Source organism: Natrix helvetica, assembly GCF_964273705.1.
Source record: "Natrix helvetica genome assembly, chromosome: 1".
In the NCBI taxonomy this organism is placed as follows: domain Eukaryota; kingdom Metazoa; phylum Chordata; class Lepidosauria; order Squamata; family Natricidae; genus Natrix; species Natrix helvetica.
The window spans coordinates 120,016,014-120,042,339 of record NC_138548.1 but is presented as its reverse complement, the minus strand read 5'-3'; the positions used below and the strand labels follow the sequence as shown (position 1 = coordinate 120,042,339).

Genomic DNA, 26,326 nt, shown 5'->3' with positions numbered 1-26,326 from the left:
GAAGATATGATTTCAGAACCTCCATGTTGTATAAAACATTTTCAAATATTTTTCCAAGTACTTTTTTTTCCAAGTGTTTATCTTTTGGCAAAATATACTATTTTACAGAAAGCTAGTTGCATTCGTCACAAGCCTTTATACCTTATCTAAGCAGATGTGAAATCCAACATAAGCAATATATCTAAACAGATTATGCCATCAACAATGTTTGGGGCATGATTTTAAAAAATATGGGAGAGCACAATCACCTAGTACATGAGAAAAATTTGTACAGGACATTGCTTCACACTGTACATGCTGCAGGTGCCAAACGTTGTTGACCTTTCCAACATATTACAGAAAGTCCTTGACTTACAACAAATAATTGGGACTAGAATTTCCACTGACAGCAGTCATTAAGCATATCACACAGTTGTGAATCAAATCACTTGATGGTCAAGCAAGTCCAGCTTCCCCAATGGGCCTTTCATGCTAGAAAACTGCAAAAAAGTTCATTAAATCGCAACCATGCGACTGCAGGATGCTGCAAGTATACTCGTAAATGGGAACCAGTTGCTAAGTTCCTGGATTACAATCACATGACTGTGGAGGTGGCATGATGGTCATAATGTGAGTACAGATCATAAGTCAATTTTTCTGAGGCCGTCGTAAATTTGAACCATCATTAATTGAATGTTGTAAGTCAAGAACCACCTAACAAATATTCTGTCCTCTGCTGAGCATATCGAAGAACTACGGGTTGTTTTTCCATTTTTACAATTCCTTAAGGTTTGCTCAAATGCTTTCAAGACCCTGAAGGACAAAATAAACCCCATCCCCAACTGCACATCAAACAAGCACCCATGTTTTGTGGATGGAACTGAAAGTCCACCATACATCAGGTTTTCTTGTCCCTCCAACTGAGAAAGAGGATGAAGTGATTTCATGACAATGGGTAAAAAATCTTGAAGCCAAATCCAGTAGAGGCATGCTGCACTGTGCATTTAACTTTTTATCAATGAATTTTGAAGCATTTTCACTCTAATTCTGGCATTTAGTGATGCAATGATGTGAACTTGTGGGGTGAATTTGAAGAAAAGCCTTTCCCCCAGCCCATCAACTCTTATCACAGAATTGTCATGACAAGCTTTTACACCACCACCACCACCACCCCAAAAGGGAGAAAAATTAAGTAAAATGTCCAATGCAAAAAAGTCTTTTCTAACTCTCACGCGCTAGAAGGGAATGAAAATTCTTAATATGTGACAGCAGAACAATGGGAAGTGGGAACCCTGTGCTTATCAGTCCAACAATAACAACAAAATCCCACCACCCTCTTCTTAAAAGTCTGCCTCCTACTGGCAAGAATGAGAGAGAGAAAAGAGGTAACAAGGTATATTGTCATCCCCTTAAAAAACTTCTACAAGCTTATTGACCAGAAACCACGAAAACAAAATGAAATGAGAGTAGTCAGTTTCCTATAGATAGACTAATGGGAGTACTGAAATATAAAACATGAGAGAACAAAGTTTCTTTCCTCCTCAGTAAAGGAGTTCAGAAAAGCATGAAAAGATTTTGACAACAGCCAAACCTTTCCTCTTGGACTACTTTTATTTGGTAAAATTTTCAAAACCAATAACAGAAAAAATTGCAATCTAGTCTCTTCTCCCTGAATAAGCAGCAAATCTGTTGGAATAGAGAGGCTGCTACCCACAATTGGGTTCCTCGAGATTAAGCAGCCCTAATCCTGAAAGCACCTTAAAAGAGTTAAATGTCACTTCCATCTTTCCAACAGCCACTGCAGCCATCTAGCCACCTTCTCATCCAAACAAGGAGGGGTATGGGGAAAGACCTCCACTTAAAAACACCAGGAACAAAATAAAATCAGAGGTTCTAAGACAACAGCGAATGAAGTGTGGAAAGAGTCTAGGCAGAGGGACATCTTTGCCAGCTGCTGTTACTCAGAGGGAAAAACCTGCTGGGACCACTATTTGGTGGCAGATGGATGGTGAATCCAAGCAGAATACAATGTCGTCAACTGCCAACACTGCATTTGCAAGTCTTTAGCAACATGGCTTCAGTTCAGAGATTTCCCACTTTCATCCAGGCACATTGCTACTGCTCTAGCATTACAGTGAAACTGGCGAGGGAACCAGTCGGGAAAGACTCCATATGCTATCCTGAAGGAAGGTGCAGGAAGTTATCTTCTCATTCAGCTAATGGATACGAGTGAGCTCCTCCACAATCTTGATCAAGTCATCTACCGTAGCCTCCCTCTTCATTCCACTGCCATCATCAATCTGAAACAAGGAGGCAAGAGGCAGAGGTGAAGTAAAGTCGTGTGGCAGACAGAAGGGCAAGCGTATATACCTCTTCTTAATCCTGATACTGCAAAACCCAAGTTCATAGCTTTACTTCAAATAAGCAAGTACAGAATCAAAGTCATGGCCAACAACAAGGATTGTCTCAACATGGGTCATTTTCTCAACTTACTTGTAAGTTAGCCACCACCTCCTGCATCTTGGGTCGGCTGATATCCAAAAAGCTTTCAATTAAATCACCATCAATAAATCCAGTGGCTGGCTCTGTCTTGCGTTCTGTATGAAATGATCTCCAGGTAAAATCAAGAATCAAGGAAATAAAACTCAGCAAAATATGGCTTCACCTTTCCCATAAAAACAAAAGTATGTGGCAAGAACGGTCCCCTAACTTATCACCCGGAACAGAACCAATAGTGCAATGTATGTCTTTAATCTTCCTCACTTATCCTATACAAGCAGACCAGTTCAAACTACAATCTTGAGAATCTTCAGCCTACGTGTTCAAAATCAAATATTACAGCAACCTATTCATGTGTGTAGTGCATAGCGCCACATAATAGTAATCCTCATCTAGAGATGACAGATTGTATTCTCATGTGACAGAAGAGCACTGTTTCAAAAGGTCAGGTTGTTTTTCAGGAGAACAAAATAATTTCAATATTAACTATAATTTAGGCAAACATTGAAAACATTTTAGTAATTCTTAATATTTGCTATTTAATGATAGAACTATTCCAAATCTCAGTTACTGGTTATATTTTTTAAAAAATATATTATATTTGATGTATTATATATGACTTATTATATTTGACGTATGGAATATTACAGAAGATAATGTTGCAGGAACATGGTATGACATGCATAACATGTACACCTTAAACTAAAAATAAATTCTGATTTTATTACCCATGTAATAATGGCCAACTGGCCATCAACAAATGAAAGGTGTTTTATTGACACACACGACTATGAATATTTCAAAAACTGAAAAGAAAATACATTATCTTGAAACAGTAATTTTCTTCAATATTATGAGTTTTTAAAATAATACTTCATAGAGGAGAAAGAGAACTTGATTTAATGAAATTATGAAGTATATATCTGGAGTATTATAGATAACTATCAACAGAATTTGGCAGTCTCTATGTAACACGTGAACTGTATGGAGGTTCAATGATAAAAATATTTTCCATTCTAAGTCTCAAACTTTTATTCTGTAAGCCTGAAAGCAAAATATGACAATTCTGCCATTCTAAAGTAATACCCGCTTATTGTTGACTTAACAATAATTAATCAAATGAACAGTTATTAAATGCAGCATAGTTCTTCAATTTTGGTCACCCCCTTGAATATTTTAATCATGCCATGAATATCTTCCTCTCTCATGCTGTTTTAGTTTTCCTTGGCATGTTTCACTCATACGTTTTTTATGTAGATTGACTGCAGATGACAATGTGTGCAGATTTTCTAGTTAATTATTCGGTATCATAGTAACCACTTGTGTATGTTGTTTAGAATTCACCTTTAAATTTTACCTCAAATTACTCACAATTCATAGAAGACTAGCTTAGTCCTTTTTTCATCCTGTAAGAGATTCTACTATAGCAGGGGTATCGAACTGGCAGCTGGAGGCCAGATGCATCTTACTCAGGCCATGTCCACCCCAGCTCCGCGAAGGGGAAAAACTTTATGAAACATCATGTAATGACAAGGTGGCGTGGTGAGTTTGACACCCGTGTACTATGGTGTCTGGCAAGTAGCTATTGGTCTGGTTCACACAAAATATTAAGCCATAATGTAAAATAGACTGGCTATTTTTCCCATCTACTATAGTTTGTTTATAATGGTTTACAATTTTATTATGTCAACCCAGTCAATTATATCTAATAAACCATAATTAATCAGACTAAATTCTAGTAAAATATGTGATCTATAGCATATATAAATTCCTAAAAAAAAGCTGAACTATTTTGACTGGCACTGCTAAAGCACCAATACGCTCCTCATTTTAATCTGGTGTTGCATTACCACTTCTCCAAGGCCCATAAATATTCCAGTCAAGAGAGTTCTCAATATGCAAAAGCAATTTTTGTAAGGGAGTCAAGAAGGACATAAGTTATAACCGTGACTAGAAATACAGTATCCTATCCCTAGTTTTTTCCTAAAGATGTAAGAAGAATGAATACATTCATACTGCAGATCTACACCCATTTGGTTCTGTGCTGCAAACTATAAGCTGGTGGGCAGGAACCATTCGTGGTTCTTGTATAATGGCTAATGTTACAAAGTGTTGTGTATGTTAAAGAGAAACACAAGAAAGAAAGGATATAAAGAGTGTTCTATCTTCCCAACACTTTTAATGACTTTGTTGAGCCTGTTTTGCACATCTAACAAGAGATTATACCAGCTTTCTGACAGAGAAGTCACCAGTCCTGTGAATAAAGACAGAGCATTATTTTTAAAAAGAAACAAACAGTTATCTATTTACTCTAAGATCACTTTGGAAACAAAGGATAGATATTATTTTAGTGCCAGATAAGCCCTCCCCGAGTACCAGACTATATGGGGAGATGGCAAAATTTTCTGGCTTAATATCTAACCTTACCAATCATTCCATTGACTGTGCCAAACAACACTGAGCCCTGTGTTGGTGTAGATGTTTCACCCAGATTTTGCATGACTAGGGACCCATGACAGAAGACATTGACAAATTCACCCAGATGGAAGAGCCCAAACTCCTGTAAATGCTGGCGCTCCTCATCAGTTGTCGCAGCACTGCAATACAAAACGTTTACTAGGAAAAGGATAGGGTGAACCCTTTGTCCCAACCTATTATTTGCTCACTTTGGCCTACCTTTTTGGAAGGTCATCTCACCTGTCCTTCTGGCACACAAACAAATTAAACGCATTCTCTGCCCCTAAGAAATTGTCATCATCCAAGATCTCCACAGCACTCATCCAGTTTGGATTAAAATCACGAGCAATCTGTAACGATATATAAGTCAATCTACCAACCAAGTCAATCTATTTTCCACAAAGATGAGACTTTTCTGCCCTGAAGTAGAATTCTACCGGTTTTAAATGCAGAATGAAATGGAGAGGCCAACTTAAGATAACCTAGGCAGTTTTTTTTTTTAAAAACACACAATTAGATTCTTCTGCCACCAAATATTTTTCTATTCTCTTAAACTCTGTATTGCAATTTCCATTATACACACTGAGGTAAAAACTGAATTAATACCTCTTCAAAATTTCCTTCCATGGGCTTATAGGCAAGCAGAAGTACAGAGCGCATAAGATCTCCAACTAAAATGAAGTCGCCCTTTGTCTTCACATAGAGTGCCATGATGTTGTTGTAATGGTTGCATTCGGTGCGAAGCTCCTTCTCTGCTGTCCATTCATACAATCGCACCTGTTAGACAAGACAGATTTGTAAGGGTAAGGCTAAAACAGATCTGGAACAATACTGCAAAGTCCAAAACATTTCTCTTTCACAGTTCACTAAGCAAATCCAGTTTTAGGAAATATCGATGTGAGAGCTTTGGAAACCTTACCGTGCTGTTTATGCTAGCTAAGAGTTTTCCATTGAATTCCACCATGGAATAGACGGCCCCTTTTACTTCTTTCTCAGCCAGACTCTGCAATTTACCTAGGATACACATTAATACAAGAAGACTTGAAAAATACACAGCTTCCTTACATTTCATGGTGTAGCTACAAATAACAACAAAAAATTAATAGCCTCAAAAACATCTCGATATTATGCCATGAAATGTAGCTTTCCCCTTGGATTATAGGAAGCCCTCCTTGCTTTCTGCAGCATAAAGTTGATTTGTTATAAAATGTATGACATTATAAAATATTTTTAAAATTCTATCATGAAAACTTCCAGAAGTTAATTTAAGCATTTTGTTCACTATGGATCCAGAGTAATGTAAATGCTAGCCACAAGTGAACTCTAATTATTTTCTGAAATATTGCAATACCCAATCTTAAATGTGAGCAAGACATAGAAAAATTGGTGTATGTCAGGGAGGTCTTTAATTATCTTTCTTTTAACAGTTACAATCTCTTTATGCTCGCCTCATCAGGAGCTCTTCATAAAGATGGTGCCTCACCTACAGAACTAAGGAAATTTCAGGAAATTTCAAATGTTGAAGTGAACAGAAAACCCCTTGACTCTCTTTCTGATTATGTATCATCAAGCTGGTATCAACTCTTAGTAGCCACATAGATATGACTAAAATGAATTAATTCTGCCCCTCAAAATCAGGGTAAACTATCAGTCTATTTGCAGGTATGTGGTGCTATGTAATAATCTTCTGTGACAATAACATAACATACAATAAAACCAGGTATGCACTTAATCTGTAACAACTGTAATAGTTTTAACTTCTACCAACTTTTCTGAAGGCTCTTTAGTCATTTTGCAAATTACTCAATATCACCGCAAATATTTCTCAGTTGTTAACTAAAAAAAATATTCATCATTTTCAAGAGTCATAAATCTGTCTAGGTAATTCCACCTGAACTATCCATTTTATTGATGAGGTGAAATGAAGTGAAAATAAAGACTTCTTAACTCAACTAGCATGCAACTAATCACTATGAAAGAATCAATGGAAGGACTCAAAAAGCTTAGGCTGCTCTTAAGAATAGGAATCAGAATAAATTTATATCTCCTTATTTGACCATTTAACCATATTTTGAGATTATCATTTGAGATCTTGTGCTCTCTTTTAGCAATACAACATAGGTAGCTATTGCTAACAGTGCTATTTTGATGAATATTCTGTGCTTTTCCAAGTTTCACAGTCATTGCAATAATTTTTCCAATTCCTACTTATGGCTGCAAAACCTGGACTCTAAAAAATATAGATATTATAAGGGTGGATACCTTTTGAATTATGGTACTGGAGACAACTATTACACATCCTATGGACTGCAAAAATCACAAAGTCCTATACCGAATCTCACCAAAAATATCACTTGAAGCCAAGACTGCCAAACAAAGACTATCATACTTTGGTTGTGTGATGCAAGCTGACTCAATTGAAAAATCAAACATGTTGGGAATGATCCATGGAAAAAGGAGAAGGGGATGCTATAGTACCCCTTGGCTGGAAACTATAAAGGATGATACCAGAATGATCATGGCGGAGCTGAAGGAGGCGGTGCCTGACAGAGGGGTATGGAGAGTGCTGATCCATAAGTGTAGCCAAGAGTTGGACATGACTGAATGGCTGACAACAATGACTGGGTTTCTTAATGCCAAATGAACACTTTTCCCATATTTTCCAAGGCTTTAAAACTTTTATTTTACACACACCCTTTTTTTTCGCAGACCCTGGATATGTGGTGCTGTTACAGTGATTTAATTGCATGTCCCACTAGATCTCTTTTATAATACATAATACTGTAAGCCATCCAGGTAACTTCAGCATCTTATAAATAACTTAAATACCAAACTCTTAAAAAACCAGATGTTCAGGTTATTTTTTCCCATATGAAGCAAACAAGACGGCTCTTCAAGAACTGAAAAGAATATTCTAAACTTTTAGGGTAAAAGAACCTAGGAACAAACTCACTTTTTCCATGACAAAATAATTATTAATAAAAGGAAACAAGTCCATGCAACTCAGCTGTTTCTAGGAAGAGATCCAAAAAGAGTTTTAGACTTTACCATCAGAATAATGGAACACCACAATGCGGCCTTGCTTGGGTTCGGCTTCATCAGGATACACCATGGCTGTTCCCACAATGAAATAGGTGTTGGGGTCTTTGCCCAATTTGCAGGAGACCAGGCTTAGTGCATATTCGTTCTGCAGGAACTGGTGAGCATGGAGAACTGAAGACAAACAGTAAAAAAAAGGGAGAGTTAAAGAGCTCAACAAAATATTGACTTCAGCGTCATGTTTGGAACAATGTGGATAAAGCATGCAACTGCAAAAACCTACAGAAATTCAATAAAATGATCCTCAAGATGATCCAGGACCCCTTGGATCCTGAAAGGATCCAAGCCAGCAAATACACTAGATGGCTCTCTTCTCCTAATCTCATGATTCCCCAAAACAGTTATCTCATCAACAGTGAAATATAACCTATGAGGCAGATACCTTCAAATGTATGCTGATCTATGATGAGCAGATTGTGTACCTCTACTTCCTCACCAAATGATGTTTCATGTGGAGCTGTGCTGCTAGAGAACAACTTGCTAGAACTCACACTGTTGGAAAGGGCCTAAAATATGGAGAGAAAAGTAAGCATTTTAAGCTAGAGACCCAGAGATAACAGAAATAAGTCCAAAGAACGTTCACTAGAATAAAATAACTAAAAAAAAAAATTGTGGCAAAAACTGTTTGGAGGAAGGTTTGCATCAGAAATGCCACATTTATGAAGAATAAAACCATATTTGGATTGAGAAAGAAGTCATGGAAGATAATTTATTTTAAAGTACCAGTATAAAACTACCACGTTTCCTGCTTATGGAAGGGACTGAAAATCAGTCCACATGGAAGAAATACCAATACATTCTAAGACCTCCTCATAAAAGATAGGCAGAAAGCAAAGTAAATATGGAAATCTATGCTAGCAAGCATTTAAATCACTGAAGAAGCCCAACATGCAACTGAGCCACAATGTATTTTTTTATCCCGAAATAAGTACCTAGCAGTGGTGGGTTCCAGCTCCCAGCAAAACCGGTACATTGTGCATGGGGCCGGGCATCCTCGTTGGGCACACCCGCTGCGCATACCACTGCCCTGCGACACCCAGGTGCTTGGCGGAGGTCGCACAGGAGCCGCACGCTGTGACCACATGCGCAATTGGCCCAGTTGCTTCAAGAACAGGTAAGGAACGTGGGAGGTGGGCCAAACGAGCCACTGTACCGATACAGTGGCCGCTGCTCCCGGCTACTACCGGTAAGGTCGTACCGTGCCGTACAACCCGGAACCCAGCACTGGTACCTAGCCATCTTTAAGTTTAGATTATCAGATGAGAAATGGAGATGATTTCCAAATGATTTATAAACATAATCAGAATGTTAAGCAGAATGTTAAGCATTTTACTGAAATCCGTGCATTTTCAAGGCAGTTCTAAACACGATTATTGATGGCTCTCACCTGGGTACTTGCACTGGGCCTCAATGCAGTGGTGCCTCCACTAGCATCCTGAACTTCAATACGACTGGAGAGCACGCCAAAACATTGAGAGACTTCCTGATAACAGATCTTTCTACATGACAGAAAGAGACACATGGTATCTACACACACTCATATGTATAAGATCCATATGCTCTAAGAAACATTGATCATAGAAGCAACATCTAATTTATTCAATTTACCATATTTTTCAGAATATAAGACGCACCAAAGTTTTGAAGAGGCAAATTAAAAAAAAAAGTTTTTCGCGAAAACTGGCCCCTTTTTGTTTGTTTTTTTAAAAAAAGACATGAATAGCCTTCAGGCGGCTTGTAGTGTTGGGAGGGGGGCAAAAACGAGCAAAAAAGACCCGATTTTGTGAAAACAGGTCCATTTTTTGACCACAAAAGGGCAATGGATAGCCTTTAGGAAGCTTAGAGAGTGCTGCTGGTGGCTGGGGGGCGGGGCAAAGTTGAGCAAAAAACGGACCAGTTTTTGCTCATTTCTGCCCTCCCCAGCCCCCAGGAGCTCTCTGAAAGCCTCCTAAAAGCTATGCACAGCCATTTTGGTGAAGGGGCGGGGTTCACCAAATGCAGTATTCAATGTATAAGATGCACCCAGATTTTCAGCCTCTTTTTTGAGGGGAAAAAGGTGCGTCTTATACTCTGAAAAATACAGTAGGTGCCAACTCACTCATAAACATCCATGTCCAAAAAGCATGTTTCCTTGAAAAGATCTATGAACCTCACAATTAAGGAAGGAAGGAAGGAAGGAAGGAAGGAAGGAAGGAAGGAAGGAAGGAAGGAAGGAAGGAAGAAAGAAAGAAAGAGAAAGTTACATTATTTAAAAACTGGTGAATTCTCAGCAACAAGTTTAGCTCTGCTCACCTGGGTGATTCATTAAGGGGAACAGTGCGGATATGCAGTTTCTGAATTTCATCTATGGTGCCGATTGTCAAAGTACTGTTGTTGGCCAGAGCTAAGCTACAAAATAAAAATATTTCATTTTCAAGAAAAAAAATCACTCCACTATACTTTTCAATTCTTGAGTATTTACCTATTACGTTTTAGAAATAATCCAATATTAGGACTTGTACAGTACTTAGCAAGACTTGACAGAATTGAAAGTGTAAAAAGGAAAAAAACCTGCAGTAAATATATGTCAAAATCAGTATTGTTTCATGAACTATCAAGTATTACATAGGAGCATCTGGCCATTAAGAGATACAAGGGAGAAAATGTACATGGAAAACAGCTCATATATTGGTAAAGCAGACAAAGACAAGAGTTACATTTTGTATGAAATGAAATAAATGTTTATGGTGGGTACAGTATATTTCTGATTTTGTTTCCAACAGCTTTCTTCTGCAGTACAAAAAAGTAGCCTTTTAATCTTCTTTCGAATTTTTAACCTTCTATAAATCTTCTCCTTCTTATAGATGGACTAAGTTTGCTAGTGTTGATCACCACCAATCTCTATCTTCATAACTATGTTTCCACATACAATCCTAAATGTGAGTTACCATTTCACCAATTTTACCAAGGAATCACCAGCGTATTTCTGGAGTGTTATTATTTTAGACCAATCAAACCTATTCTAGAACAGGGGCCTTGAGACACTGAAAAATAATTTACTGGAAATCCCACTTTTCTTGCCTAGTGACTTGGCAACTGGCATAATGGAAGATAAAACTCATGACCGCTCAAAAGTTTCTTAAGGTATTATTACATAAAATTCAACACAGAAATGATATCAAATATAGATGAAATAGAAGAGTCCTTTCTTACAGGAAGATATAAAGCAGGCTGAATATTTATTATACAACAGGTATATGACAATTACTTTTCTCCAAACTCACATTAGCCAGGATGCACCAGCAAAAGGGAGAAGAGGAAGGATACAATGTAAACAATTTTTTTTGTAACTTTGGAACTGCCTAACATTTTGTCCCTATTCTCTTAATCCCAATATTTCAAAAGTAAATTGCTTATTTTTGTGTTCTTTATATAGGGCAAGTTGGCTACTTAATTAAGAGTTGACCAGACTGGCTAAGCAGGAAGAGAGCATGCTATGCTTTGTGGAACCACTGGTCACTTGAAACGAAGGAACCAAACACACTTACCTGTCAGGGTACCCATCTGAGTTAAGAGGGCACATATAATTCACCTCCTTAAGATTGACATTGGAAAAGACCAGTTTGTGGTTGCTGCTGTAAATCACGGTAGGGCGGTCAGAGCAAGCAAACACATTGGTGGTAGAAAGTGAGCGAAATGTCCTTAAAACAGTGGGCTGGGTTCCCAAGGTTACTTTTTTACGGTCACTCAGCAAACCTGCCAGAGGAAGGATATTATTAGAGCCTACCCACTAAAAGAGAGGGAGGGGAGCAGGGCAAATTAGCTGCTTTGTGATTACTTTTCATTATTGAAAAAAATGAAACTTTTGTATTTTAGAGAAGTATATATCCGGTAGCACTTTAAATGTATTAAAACTATTCCCGAAAGCTAGAGGACATCCCAAAATACAGCTGTATGTCTATACAGGTTCCTTCATGAACCAATGATAATTTCTAGATACTGGATGGGCTTGTTTTAGAACAGAAAAATGATTCAGGGAGGTAAAATTCATATACCCTCGGCTGGTCTTACACTTAAACCCTGAAAAATCTAATCACGGATCTCCTGATGTCTAACTTGAGCTACTTATGGTAAATAAAGACAAAATGACAGCAGGCATGTGTTTAGCAACTATTTGCAAATGTGATGGTTAAAAAAAACCTCTTTTTCTAAACAATGTACACACTTACAGTCAAATTTTGGGTAGGTGACATACCAGAGCTGGCAAAGTTACATAAGAAAACTATCTGAAAGAGGTGGCAGCAATCAGTGATCTTCACAGGGTCTCTCTCTCTCTCCCTCCCTTCCTCTCCCTCCCTTACGCTTTAAGGAATAAATTGCGGTTGCTAAATGATAAGAGGATATAGGCCAGTTCTATTAGTCTAATTTCCCATAATCATTATTTCATCAGTAAGTCATAATCAGACGAGTTAACCAACCAGATTAAGTTGATACAATGTGTAAACCAGGAAATAACAGTTACTGTATGACACTTCCTTACAGCCTCAATATATTGATGAAGTGAAAAAACAATAAATCTGATGTGGAATGATTTAGCTCTGTTCAAATTTACACCAAAGAGATGTCTAGAGTTCAGATATTCTATTCCTGCTTGTATTATCGGGCCAAGCTCTATTTGCTGGATTTTGAGTTCTGCTAAAACCTGACGGGCATGTAATTTGTTCATTGTTTGAAATAAAAAAAGAAAATCTACAGGGCAGAAAACTGCATTTTTACCTGTTTCAATGTTCAGTCCAAAATAAAACAGGGCCCCATCTCCTAGGGCACAAAGCAGATAATGGCTACTCTCAAAGGTGGTCATCAGAATGGAACGTGGGATAATCTCTGTAAAGCGGGATACAAGTTGTAATATCACTCTTTGCAGTTAGCTTGCCCTTCCCAACACCAAGCACACAAATGAAATTTCTACCTCCTCCTAACATCTCCTTGTGTAATAGTTCAAATGAGGGCAGCTTAAGAATACGGGCTGAAATGTCTGTCCAAAGGCCAATAGCGCAGAGAGGGGACATGCCATTGGTGTCTCCCAAGGGGGTGATGTCCAGACAGGCAATCTCATGCTCCATCTCTGTAAAGCTGGCAAGATATTAAACTGTTAACATTATATCAATACTCAACTCTGACACAAAATAACTCCAAAATAGTTAGTTCAGACTGACCTTATTTGTTTGAGTTCCTGGGGATGGATTTCCAGATAGTACAACACTCTCCCCACAGCTACCACTACTTGACTGCTATTGCAGGAAGCAACACTGATGTTCTTCCCATTTGGCTCTTTCCATTCACTCACCAGAGCCTTTGGCTCTTGAGTGACAAGCCGGACTGAGACTGATGTTATCTATAGGGACAAATAATGTCCATTACTATTTCTTCCTTACCGAAAGGTAACATATTCTTTAGGCATTAGAATATGTGACCACGACACATATAAGGCTTTCTACAACTTATTCAACTTCTTCAAGTGCTACAATTTTTTAAAAAATGTAATCCACCATGTTTAATTTTAAGATTGACTAAATTGAAACCAATTGGAAAAAAATCATGAAAAATATTACTAGATTTTAAGAACAATTATGTTGCCTATGGACAAAATAACATTCTGTTTTAAACGTAACACCCTCACATATTCCATGTTCTAAATGTGGCTCTTCACCCCAAAAGTTTAGTCACTCATACCTTACATTTTATCACTAAAAAAATGTATCACTAAAAAAATGTAGATTACCTGGATTAACTGCAGATGAGCCACATTACCACAGAAGAATGTCTGCTGATCATCCACAAATCCTGTCAGTTCTGTTTCCTCTACTTCCTCCCCATTCAACATCAAAACTCTGCAGAAGGTAGGAAAGCCTAATCAAACTCCCCAGAAGACCTAATAACCAAGAGCCATATTCAACACTTTCATGGATGTTATTCCTCTACCTGGTTTGTCCCACAAAAGACAGCACTAAGGTGTTATCAGTTTCACGGTGAGAGTCCGACCTCAAAGGCCATAATCCTGCAATTCAGAGACAAAGTGGTTCTTATTAAATTCCTTTGGAAAACTCAGGGGATTTCATAACTTAACAAACAAAAATGTCCCCCCGAACACTTTCTGAAATCATCAATGTTTCCGCAATGCTAATTCAAAGACATTGGACTTGTACAACATATTCAACTAACTGGGTATTGTTTCTAAGAAAAATATATTGTACTTTCAAAAATTAAGATTCTGAGAATAGGTTATATAACAAAAAGGTAAATAACAGCAAGAATACATAACAAGAAGAAAAAGAGAAGACATAATAATATACCCGGGGGAGGAATAGTGTGCACCCACATACAAAATACCCAAACCCTTTTTCTGAAAAGATGCCAACATTTCCTAAATAGTATATTCAGTTTTCTAAGATTTTATGAAGGTTAGCACACATTTAAAAAAAGCTCATTCAAAAAATCTGAGAACTGACAACCTTGATAATAGTATAGACTAACATTTCTTCATCACCTGTTTCTAACGGAGACATGCACACACACACACCTTTAATCCCTGGGAGATCAATGCTGGCATGTTCATGAATCCCAATTCCATTCCGGATGATTCTCAGAGAACCTTCCTTAAAGGCACCAGAGCATGTAACCAGCTGTAAAAAGCAGGTATAGTTAGCATATACCAATTACATTATTAAAGTTTAAGGAAGATGCAATGTAACTATAGAGAATAGTAATTCACGCCCACCCTTTAAAAGTTTTCCTCAATCTTTTAGTAAATTACCTAATCAAAAATCTCAATTAAGACAAAATCCTGCAGTCGGTTCCATTCCTATAGTGAAACAAGAACTTTCCTGAAATGACCTGTATTATTATTTCAGAATTTAATGCATATGCCAGAAAAAGTAGCCTTTCTAGCTCTCTGAAATAGCCTTACTTCAAGAGTCAACAGAATAATAATTTTCCAAGCTATTATCAGATTTACTAGAATCTGTGTCATATACTATAATTGGGCAGACCTGAGCTCACAACAGCAAGAAGCTAATTTATCAACTTCCTCCTAACACACAAGTTTGATGAGAGACAATAGGTTGGGGTTTTCAACAGCGGAAATTAATATACATCACACAGATCAACTGGGGGGAAATATATTATTGTAAAGCAGTATTTCAGAGCAGATATAAAGCACCTATATTAGCAAGATTCATTATTCCTGGTGCAGGGAAAGAAGAATCAACTTTTACCTGGCCTTGACCCTGTCTCTCAAGATCTACCACACACATGTCCACAATTGGCCCGAGGTTGGTGAAAGTTTCCATGGCCACAACATAGGAGCCTTGTTCATTACTATCCACATTGAGCTAGGAACGAAAATAATATTATGTTTCTTGTGAAAATAAGAAACTGTTTGCTTAAATTTTCTTTATTTGATCTACTTGAGCAAAATGTATTAAAATTCCAGTTTTTGTCTTACTTTGTCTCAAAATAAAAAGAAGAAATACCAAGAGAATAAAATTGCTAAGAATGACATAAATAAAACTAGCGGGCTCACAACAATGCCATTTAAATATATAATAATCAAAAGATTAGCAAACTACTATTTCTTGGTACCTTAATTATTAATTAACAGCAATTACTTTACCTTCACAAGTTGGGAATCCCCAAGACGAGAGCCAACAAACACAACACCATTGTCCAAATATGTCAGGCATTCTGCTATGGATGTCTAGGAACAAATAAGGCAAAATGAGTGATATTAGGCATTTTAAAGACATAATAATAGGGATGCACAATTTAAACCCAAAGCAGGAAGGATATTTTGGCATGGAGATGCTCATGTATATGCAGGCATGTCCTTACTCAGAGATGTGCATTTCTTGAATTATGCAGCTATTGTACTAGGCCAAGAAAAGTTGTGGGTTCTTTAAGAAGCTCCTACAAATGCAGTGATTGTACTCACACCTAGATCTCAAACATGCTTCTGGCTTTGAATGTCAATAGTTGCACATGTACATTAGCAGCACATACTGTACATTAGAAGACATATTAAAAGTATCCAATGAACATACATTGCCACAACAAAACATAATTAAATATGTCTTAGTTGTAAGTAGGGATTTATCCCTTACAAGTATGAAAACTTGTAAGTGATTTTAGATGACATTCTCTCTTGGCCTTATTTGGTACATCAAATCGCCATCAATTTAAGCACTTTTCTTTACATTCCTTTGAAGGAAGGCGAGTATTTAAGTTCTAGTCTGGGCTTTAAACCCAGATACGAGAGATCATTCTCTTGGTGCTATCACCACCAGAGAGCCATATGTGAGAATACAAAAGATGGCTCTGCTCCAGTTCTGAACAGGTCAAGGATGAAGTCAACGTTTGTTTTGTTTCATGTTTCCACTGGGAGAAAAAGTAGCCAATGTGGCTTTTGGTGAATCATTTTTTATTCAATGCGTATTCTATTTTAGTGTCATCTAAGAGACAATCTGCCAGTGGAAAGATAGGGTATGCAGATAGTCCTTGACTTACTACCACAATTGAGCCCAAAATTTATGTTATTAAATGAGAATTTATTAAGTGAGTTTGCCCCATTTTATGACTTTTCTTGCCACAGTTGTTAAGTGAATCACGGCAGTTAATAAGTAAATAGCCTGGTTGTTAAATGAATCTGACTTTCCCGTAACTTTTGCTTGCCAGAAGGTTGTAAAATGTGATCGCATGACCCTGGGGCACTGCAACTGTCATAAATGTGAGTCAGTTGCCAAGTGTATACATTTTGATTACATAATCATGGGGAATACTACAAAGATTGTAACTAAGAAAAATGGTCACAAGTCAATTTTTTCAGTGCTTCCTGTATATTCAATTGATGTTTTAAATGAAATACATTTTGTAATAACTTAAATCTGAGAAAAAAATAATCAATGACTTATATAACCCTCCAATTATGAATCATGAAATATAAACCTTTATTACAACATTTTAAAATTCTGCTGAACAACAGTTTTTTGCTTATTTTAATGCAGCATAATTCTAAAACCTATGTTCAAAAATTACAAAAAAGTAGTATTTGGGAAGGACTCTGTCTCTTCCGGTATCAGCAGGAATTTTTTTCCACTGTTCTAGTTCTTCTTCCAGCTGACATAACACCCCAGATGCTCCAGAAATGGAGGCAAAAACAAAACCTACCTCACCAAGCAATTCCACACGCAAGTCCTTGAGACTGACTCCACCATCCATCTGCTCCTCCTTCTCCAAAAGCAGCATGAATAGCCGACCCTCCATATCTCCCAATAGATAACGGGACCCATTTGGATCTACCCGGTTGTGACATACGATTGTACTTTGCTGTTTCAGGGGGGAAAAAGTGTTACTCAGAAGTCTTTGAAAAGGCAGGATGGCCTTAACATTGATTTTATTATTCCTCTAGTAAGAGTAAGCTGCAATAGTTAAAAAAACAACCTACAGATATAAGGAACAGTTTCCCTAGTTTCCTTCTTGATATATATACTTGTGTTTAGCCAAATTCACAGAACAGCCATTTAAGGGCACATGAAACACATTCTCCAGATTCCAAATGTGTCTACCCTTATTCTAAAAAACTGCAGACAATGCAGCAAGCAGTTAATGTAGGCCAGATGCCCACAGAAATTCCCATTTATTTATAATTTTAATTTCCATTTCTAAGACCTTCCACTTGCCAACAACTCTGGACAGCTCACAGAATGTTAAAACACAGAAAAAATGCAACACCTACCTAAATAAATTTAATTTATGACCTAGCAAAATGTTTAAACTAGAGGCAAGCAAACTGATGCTGCATAAAAGATACAAATCATATTTGTTTGGGACCTATGGGATGCAGCATAAAATATTAAGAGTGTACCTGCTTTCTTACATCATACTAAACAAACTGTAAATATGAAGCACAGAATTCCAGCTTTAAGCAAATACCTTTCCGAGTATTTTGCTGCTTACCTTAATGATGGGTGGGGCTATAGCCAGATATTTATCACCATTGTGATAAGTAATGGATTCTTGTCCAATAATGATGGCCCCTCCAAATGGTTCAGGCACTACAAAGAAATTGTTGGGAATATTTATCTCGGATGCATAGAGAATAATCAACACAGGAAAGGAATACAAACCAGGCAACCTAAGTGTATTAAATTAAATTTCAATAGCTGTTGTTTATATTAATAAAGTTTCCAGTTCACCAGAAAAAAGCCACTTTTCAATGTAATAAAATACTTTAAAAGCATGAAAATATACTGATTATTAGGAGTAATTCAGATAGTCAATATCCTAACCGTATTTTATTTTATACTTTAGAAAACAGTTTTCCGTTTCTTTACTACTAAAAGCAAGCACATTTTAATTTTAGTTTCTTAAACAGCAATTTAACTTTGTCTTGGATAGGGGTTACAAATAAATGAACAGTAAGAAATCAATAAATTTCAGATTTTCATTAAAGCAGGTCTTTTTCTCACAAAGCTACCAGGTAAACTTAAATATAGATCTGTCTTTAAAATACTCAAGCTTTTGCGGCTTATAAGTTTCTCCATTCATTTTTTTTTCTTTGATACTATATCCTCAATCTTCCTCAATCACCTTGAATATTATAATTCCTGAGCTTTTCCTGCCAGCATAGTTTAGTCTAAAAATGCAGCTGTGCAATGATGGATTCTTAAGATTTCAAGACAACTTTAGCCTGCTAACTAGTTATCACTGGGCAGCACTACTTTCACTATAGGCACTGCTCAAGTTACATAACTATTCTGGGCCTGAGAGCCTGGGGCAATAAAGTTTTTATACAAATTGAAATTGGACCAACTGCCCCACCACTGGGGTTTTTTTCTAGATGCAAGTTTAATACAGTGTCTTAAAAACAGTCTACGGAGCTTTTTTAAAAATGCTGGGTTTTATATCTAAATAACTATAGTTACCTTATTAGCTGGCAGAAGTGTATTTTTAGGCCCAAACTCACCTGCAATCACCATTGAGGCTTCAGCCTCTACATTTTCCTGCTTCCACGGTCCCTTGTTAAACTCCTTCTCACGCAAAGACACTTCATATGTTTTGACATGACGGCCCTGTGGATCCTAGAGGAATGGAAAGTATAACCACTAAACACAAATCCATCACTGTTTAGTTAAAATTAATTTAACATATGAGATCATTTTCATATGAATGTTCAAGAATCAAACATTCCCTGAAACATTTCTCTTCTATTTTTATAACATTTATGCATTGAAAAAATATATAGATGCAATGCATTTTCATTAAAGCAACTTCAAAACCTAAGGAATGCCTCTCCCACAAAATAATTCTGAATATTAGTCGTGATCTAATGCAGCTAATGGAGTGATTATATGTTATATAATTATCCATACATTATTTCAAATAGTAACTATTTTGCTTTATTTCACTAAAGCCTTCGGATTTCTTTCTTTACTTCTTCCATTCATGAAAACTTTTTGAAACAAAGTGGGTTTTAAAAATCCAATTTTCCTGATGCTGGAATCTCAAGACAGCACATTTTCTGGATTGATTTAGTAAGGCAAGCTTGTGGTAAATTAGTCCTATAAAGTTTCTTACTAATGTAGAAAAAAATTCACTCAGTGTCTCTCCTAAAAGAGAATGGACAAATCACTAATATGAGACTCTCTTGCAATTATAACCAAATTAAGATATTTGGTGAGCCCTGAAAAATAGACTTTCCCTGTTAAGACACTGTGCAGAACACAAATATAGTTGATCCAGATCTCCACCGATAGCCTATTTCATTTTTTGCTAGTTATCCAGGAAAAAGACTTATACCCAGTACAGTTTAGAAAACTAATAGTAGAATTAAATTTGTGGGATCCTCGGTGTTCACTTAGTTACTTGCTAAGCTTGTTGGTAATAAAATACCTGCAGAAAACATCCAAGCTCAGAGAGCACCAAGGACCCCCTAAGTTCAGCCTTGAGCTACAAAATGAAATTTCTTCCCTACTTGCCATAATACCACACTTTTATTAAAGGTGCACGAAAAGTAAACAAATAGGTAACAATTATTATGTGGAGGCTCAGAACACCTCATGCTTCTGCGGCCAGGACACTGTGTTTCTGTCAAAGCATGAAATGTTGGGAAACTGACAATGCTGACGATAAGAACAAACATTGCTCTGTCCCTTGCCCATCTTTCTATGATAGTTGCAGAAGTAATTCACCCTTAATACATTTAGCAATGAAACCCAACATCCCAGACTTGGAAGTCTAGTGGTCAGCTGGAGCTTGTATGATTGTAGTTTGAACTAATTATAGACTGGAATTTTATCTGATCTGCCTTTGTAAGGCTTTTCAATATTGTTTTAATGTGTTTTTGCGCATTCTCTCTCTCTCTCTCACACACACACAAACACATCCCTAAATTGCTAAAGATATCACAGCAACCATAACAATTTAAAAAACAATATAATAAAATATAATAAATAAATAAACATAATAAAAAAACAAATAAATGCTGTTTTTGTTCTACATGGGGGGGGGGGGGGACCTAGTCTCCTGTAATTTGAGAATGGAAATGCAGTCAGTTGCTAGAAGCACTGCAGGTCCTTGCAGGTAACTTGCTTAGTTCTTATTTATTTACGTATTGGATTGCCCATCTCTTATCTGAAGGCAATTATGCTGAAAGGGAATTTACCTCTCTTTTTGTCCAGTGCAAAATTATGTATTAGTAGATAATTCAGAATACCAAACATAAAACTAATGAAAGCAACAAGTTTCAAGGGTGATTAACCATACTGCTTTTCAAGGGCAGTGGTTAAAGAATTAAAAATAATAATCCTGGGTCACATGGCCTTTAATATTTTGGTCCCAAAATTGATTTCCAGACAGGAATGAACTGAATTTTAAACCAGAATGGCTACAAAGATCAAATCATGGCTTCTGGAGGGTGATTAAGCCAGTTTTCTATCTGATCTTCACAGAAAAACAAAAATGTAACAAATCAAGAACAGTTCTTAACAGCTTTGCACATTAAAGGAGTATTATTTTAATCATTTTAACTTTAGAAACTTGTTTGTAGATTGAAACTATTACAACTGAATCAAATCAGTAACCCTTAGTCATGGGCTAGTAGAGCTATAGTAATACAAAGTCAAAAATGTCAATAAATCAAAATAATGTTTGTGGAAAAGAAAACAATCCTTGAAAAAAATATTATTCTTTTTACCTAAATGGTAATATAACCTAAGATTGACAACAGCTGTCTATAGAAAGCATATTTGGTCTGCAAGCATCATCTTGAGACTGGTTTTAAATGGCAAACCACATGACTGTAATTCCTGATTTAGATTTTGGATTTTTCTGCTTCTTTCCAATCTCATTTGTTTGTTTGTTTTTGATAACACCTAACTCAATAAGTCCCAAATTATTCAAATACTTTGGTACTAATTTGGTTTGTTCTAACAAGAAAGAAAGAAAAAATATATACTAAAAATATTTACTAAAGATTCTGGGATTTCTTTTCCCCCATGAACCAACTCACTGATTGTTTATAATTAACAGATATGTTAAATAATGTTCAGACCCTGCCCCACTAGCTCAGCAATTTTTTTACAACACACATTCAGATCCAATGTAGTTACCTGATAAACAAAACATATGGTCGGGGCCTGGCAGCCATAGAGGAATTTCACATCAATAACTTGTAGCTCCTCTAGTCGAATGTTAAAGGCCTTTAATTCTTTATTTTCTCGCTCCAAAGGAATCACTTTGAACAAGCCATCATAAAGCCTTAGTCCAATCATTCTGCACTCTGGGTCAATTATGCCAATTATACCTGTTTCCGATGGACGACCAATACGATCCTATAGGACAAGACATAAATCAAATATTCTTAGTACAATCTCTTTTGTCACAACAATAAAAACATGCAAGGTTAAATCTTCTAAAATCCATGAATTTGTTTTTTGTGCATTAGCCAATAGTTGACTCATTCATGATGAATACTCTAATTTATGCTATGTTGTTCATGTACGCCTAGACTTTCAAACAGCAGCCATTTCTCATTTTTTGTGTGTCCGTCCATATTTTATAATTACTATGAATCCTTCACTACCATTTCAAAAACACAGTAAATAACTCATGGATCTCGGTTGACAAATCTATATATTTCAAAATTAAGTTTATGCACTTATATATTTTAATCCACAACTTTCAATTACATATTATATTGGATATGTAGTTCCTACATATGTATATGTAGATCTACTTGGAAAACATGCTATTTTGATTTTCATACTTTAGCAAAAGTAATTTTAGAGCTTGACAACTAATGGAAAAAATCCAATTTTACCGAAATAATGTTGAATTTTTCTTTTCTCCTTTAAAAACTGAACAGGACATTTAACAACCCAAGATCAAGATCTTAAAGTAATAAACAAGCAGGACTTATGTTACATATGTACATATTGTATTACATTACATATATACATATTACATTATATTATTCTCTCTTGACAACAGCTCTGGTTTGCAACTGTTACAATGGTGCTGAAAAACTACCATCGGACCTCACAACTGTCATAATCTTCTTTGGGGTTACATCATGGGTGTCAAACTCGATTGCATAAAGTGATGTATCACAACGTTTTTTGCCTTTGCAGAGCGGGGATGAGTGTGGCCCACATGGAACGCATCTGGCCTGCGGGCTGCCAGTTTGATAGGCCTGGGTTACGTGATCAAAACCCAAATGCTTCACAATTGGCGAGTGCTTACAACCATTACAATATCCTGCAGTGAGTTGATCGCCATTTGCACACTTCATAGTGGCTTCCAATAACAGAATCAAGGAAGAAGTCAGCAGTAAAATTACAAGTCATAGACATGTCTTGCTTAATAACCACCAGAGGTAATGTCATAAGCTCATCATAGTCATGTGATGTCTCACAACACACTTAACAAACTTAGCAGTTGTCAGTCCCAATTGTGCTAATCAAGCAAGGATTACCTGTACTATAAAGCTTGTATACGTACACTGTTGCTTTACATTGGGTGAAATTAGGTCTCAAGAACACATATTCTGGCAAGTCTGCAGGTTTTACCCTTTGAAAAATATTCTAAACTAGCTAAAATACAACTTAGGAGTAAAGGCAATGGTTATTTTTTACATGTCAATAGTATTTAAATAATATTTAAATGTAGGGTTTTTTTAAAAAAAAAATTAGAATAAATGTCCCTAGCCTTTATATAAATCACAAGAGGTTCCTAATACAACTTATAAATATTTAATCCCTCTCTGCCAACTATGATAAGCACATATTTTCTCGTGTCTTGGAGAAAAGGTGGGCTATTACCCTCATAGTCAGTGAATGGCATAACAGGAACTTCAGAAGGCTAATGTAAAATAAGTTATCTCACTTGAATTTGGAACTGGAAGGTGAATGGTGGGATAGGAGTATCTGAAATATAACTAAACTATTAATATAATCCCCTCCTTCCTCCAAACATGATAAATGACCATATCTTTAAGAACTACAAACAGACAAGGGCAGTGCAATTATAAAAATAATTCATTCCCCCAGTTACATTTGGATGGAAGGGAGAGACAACTGAAGAGTCTGACTGAGTTCCAATAAGTACAATATAGAATTGGGAGAAAAGAAACAAGGACAGATTTGTTCAGTTACTAAAAATAGCTTACATTTTTAAATTTTGACCCTGATTTTTCCAAGAAAAGGCCTTTAAATAATAAGTGAATGCTTAAAATAAAAGCCCTATTAAGTCAGATATAGATAAGATAAATGAAGCTACCCATTTTTCACAGTAGTCAATGACACGCCTTTGGGGAGTGTAAAAGCAAGAAACCGAGACAACTAACCACTCGAATGATTTTTGCTGCATATAAAAATGTTTTGTTTATAAATTGCCTTTATGAAGAATAGCAATGTTTTATGTAGAACAAGATTCTAAGAACTGAGGAGATTGTAAATATTTTTTCTTGAAACATATTCAATGAGAGTTTGCAAGAGATCACAAGAATATAAAATAGCTATCAGAACAAACAAGGCTACTTAGATCTCATGACAATGACAAATGCATTTTTAATTGCACATCACTAGAAGGAACAAAGACTTAGTGGAAAAGTAGGAAGTATTTAACAGTGTCCATCCAATAATTTGATAAGAAAAAGACAAGCATAGTCTCAATTCTCAAATTGTTCTATTCATTAATTTCAACACATAAAATTATATTATTTACATTACTTAACTTGGAATATACATTATCCAAAAGTTCAAACTTGGTTTACAAACCATACAGAAAACTCTTGTATGGTCCTGAATCATAATGTACCTATAACACTTAATGCATTTTCCTTTACCTGCACATTACCATGGGCTCTGGTGATGATGTCAATGTTCTCTCCACTTTGTTTATACTCAAGAATGCAAGCATTGTATTTTGCTGTCAAAATAAAGAGCAAATCCTTGCTTTCCCCCTGAGGAGGAGAAAAAAAAGTTTTAGCTAGAAAAGAAACAACACTCCACATTCTGCAACATATTAGCAACAAGATATTATTCCATTTGTAAAATGTATATCTCAAATGAAAAATGTTTGAAATACAGATGCTTTTGCTTATCACAAGTTCCTATGGTATTAATGCTGCATTAAGCATTTTCTTCTGTACCTGCACATAAATAAGTTCCTCCAAAAAGTATTTAATCAGAAAGCATATTAATTAGTTTCATGTGAAACACAATATGAATTCATCAAAGAACATGAGAAGCACCAGAGCTGTTGATGTTCAAGGGAGACTTGCAACAAACAAATGCAAGCATTTTACCTCAAATGTTATTGAAATGGCCAGGCCAGACAGCATACCTGTTTTTCAAATAGATTTACAAAAGTTGGTTGAGAAGATTACTGTTGAAAAGAGCTTAACACACATATGTTTTTTCTTTCAAATATTACCCTTAAAAAGACCAAGTTCTCACTTTTATTGATACTCCGCAGCAGTGGTGGGATTCAAATAATAAAACAACCGGTTCTCTTGAAGTGGTTCGAACTGGCTGAGTCCCACCACTGCTGAGTCAGCAGCAGCGAAGCACAACATACTGGAGTAATATGGCAAATTTCCGAGTCCCATCATGACCATATCAAAAATGAATCACCCAGAAGAAAATACTCGGGCCACATGACAGGTCCACACAATTAACCCACAACAGACTGGCTGCGCACAATCATCACAACGTGCTAAATTCCAGCAGGCCACCAGTCCTAAAAATATAAAGGCTTTGCATACCTTGAACTTTTCAAAGGCGTCTTCCCAGTATAAACAGAACACCGGGCTGAAATTTTAACAAAACCATACCCTTCCACCTGGCTAGCAAACCACAAGGCCACGTTTTCCACCCACTTCACTTTTACCATTGATTCCCCCCCAACGACCGGGGTTTTAACCAGCATGAGGGTCGAAAAAACCAACGAAACTTTTCCGCTCGAACCAGAAGCCTAACCCGATCCGCTGCAGGAATCCCTTCCTGGGCAAAGCGAGCCGTAAAGGATCCGAGGCGTATTATTATTACCCTGCCCAAGCAAAAGGGAGCCCAGCGGCCGCGCTGTCCTCCGGGAGGAGGGGGCGATGCTCACCTTGGGGCGGAAGAGCTCCATGACGGCGATCTTGCCGTACATGCCCACCTCCTTGACGGGCCGCAGCCCTTCTGCGGTGACCACATAGATCTCAAGGCGGGTGTTCTTGGCGATCAACAAGTTGAGGTCCTCCGCGGAGGTGAAGTGACCTGGGGCGAAGAGAAAAGGCCTCGGGGGTGAGGGCGCTCCGACTGGCAGAGCCCGAAGCCGGAGGGACGCAGCAAAGCCCCGCGGCCTCCTCCCTTCATTCTTCCCCGCCGCGCCCGCTCACCAATCCCGGGAAAGGCCCCTCTCCTCCCAAACCATTACCGGTGACGCAGCTGTTGACGGCCGTGGGCTTCTGTGCGGTGACCACGTAGTTGCACGACATGGCGAGGCCGGGAGCGAGGCGGAAGGCGAGGACCGGCGGTGCCGAGCGCAGCCTTGAGGGCCCACTACCGCCCTCAATGGCACCAGTGAGAAACCGCCAGCACCCAGAGCGCCGGCGTCCAGCTTCGCGCGGTGCACGACGGGGGGAAAGAGCAAGCCGAGAGCATTGCGGGTCTTTTGTACCGGTGCGAGAGCGCCCTCTTCCGGCCCGAAGGAAGGAAGCGAATTTTGGAGGACGAATGTTGTTGCCCTTATCTCATGCGCGTGCGCGCGCGTG

The 26,326-nt window shown here is 37.3% G+C and overlaps 1 protein-coding gene across 1 annotated transcript; it reads right to left on the bottom strand.

The window, feature by feature from the left end:
* Positions 1-1,359: 1,359 nt before the first annotated feature.
* DDB1 (damage specific DNA binding protein 1) lies at positions 1,360-26,186 on the bottom strand. The gene is made up of 27 exons (XM_081965391.1): positions 25,990-26,186; positions 25,681-25,829; positions 24,413-24,529; positions 21,678-21,899; positions 19,034-19,148; positions 18,025-18,122; positions 17,236-17,394; positions 15,686-15,769; positions 15,288-15,404; positions 14,594-14,696; positions 13,996-14,071; positions 13,796-13,904; positions 13,230-13,408; positions 12,983-13,146; positions 12,790-12,897; positions 11,562-11,769; positions 10,327-10,422; positions 9,422-9,533; positions 8,417-8,540; positions 7,984-8,148; positions 5,855-5,949; positions 5,542-5,712; positions 5,176-5,285; positions 4,906-5,075; positions 4,630-4,732; positions 2,473-2,596; positions 1,360-2,279 (listed from the first exon to the last, which is right to left on the bottom strand). The coding sequence occupies exons 1-27, from the start codon at positions 26,048-26,050 to the stop codon at positions 2,196-2,198; spliced, it is 3,423 nt and encodes a 1,140-aa protein (XP_081821517.1). The 5' UTR covers positions 26,051-26,186; the 3' UTR covers positions 1,360-2,195.
* Between the last annotated feature and the right edge of the window lie 140 nt (positions 26,187-26,326).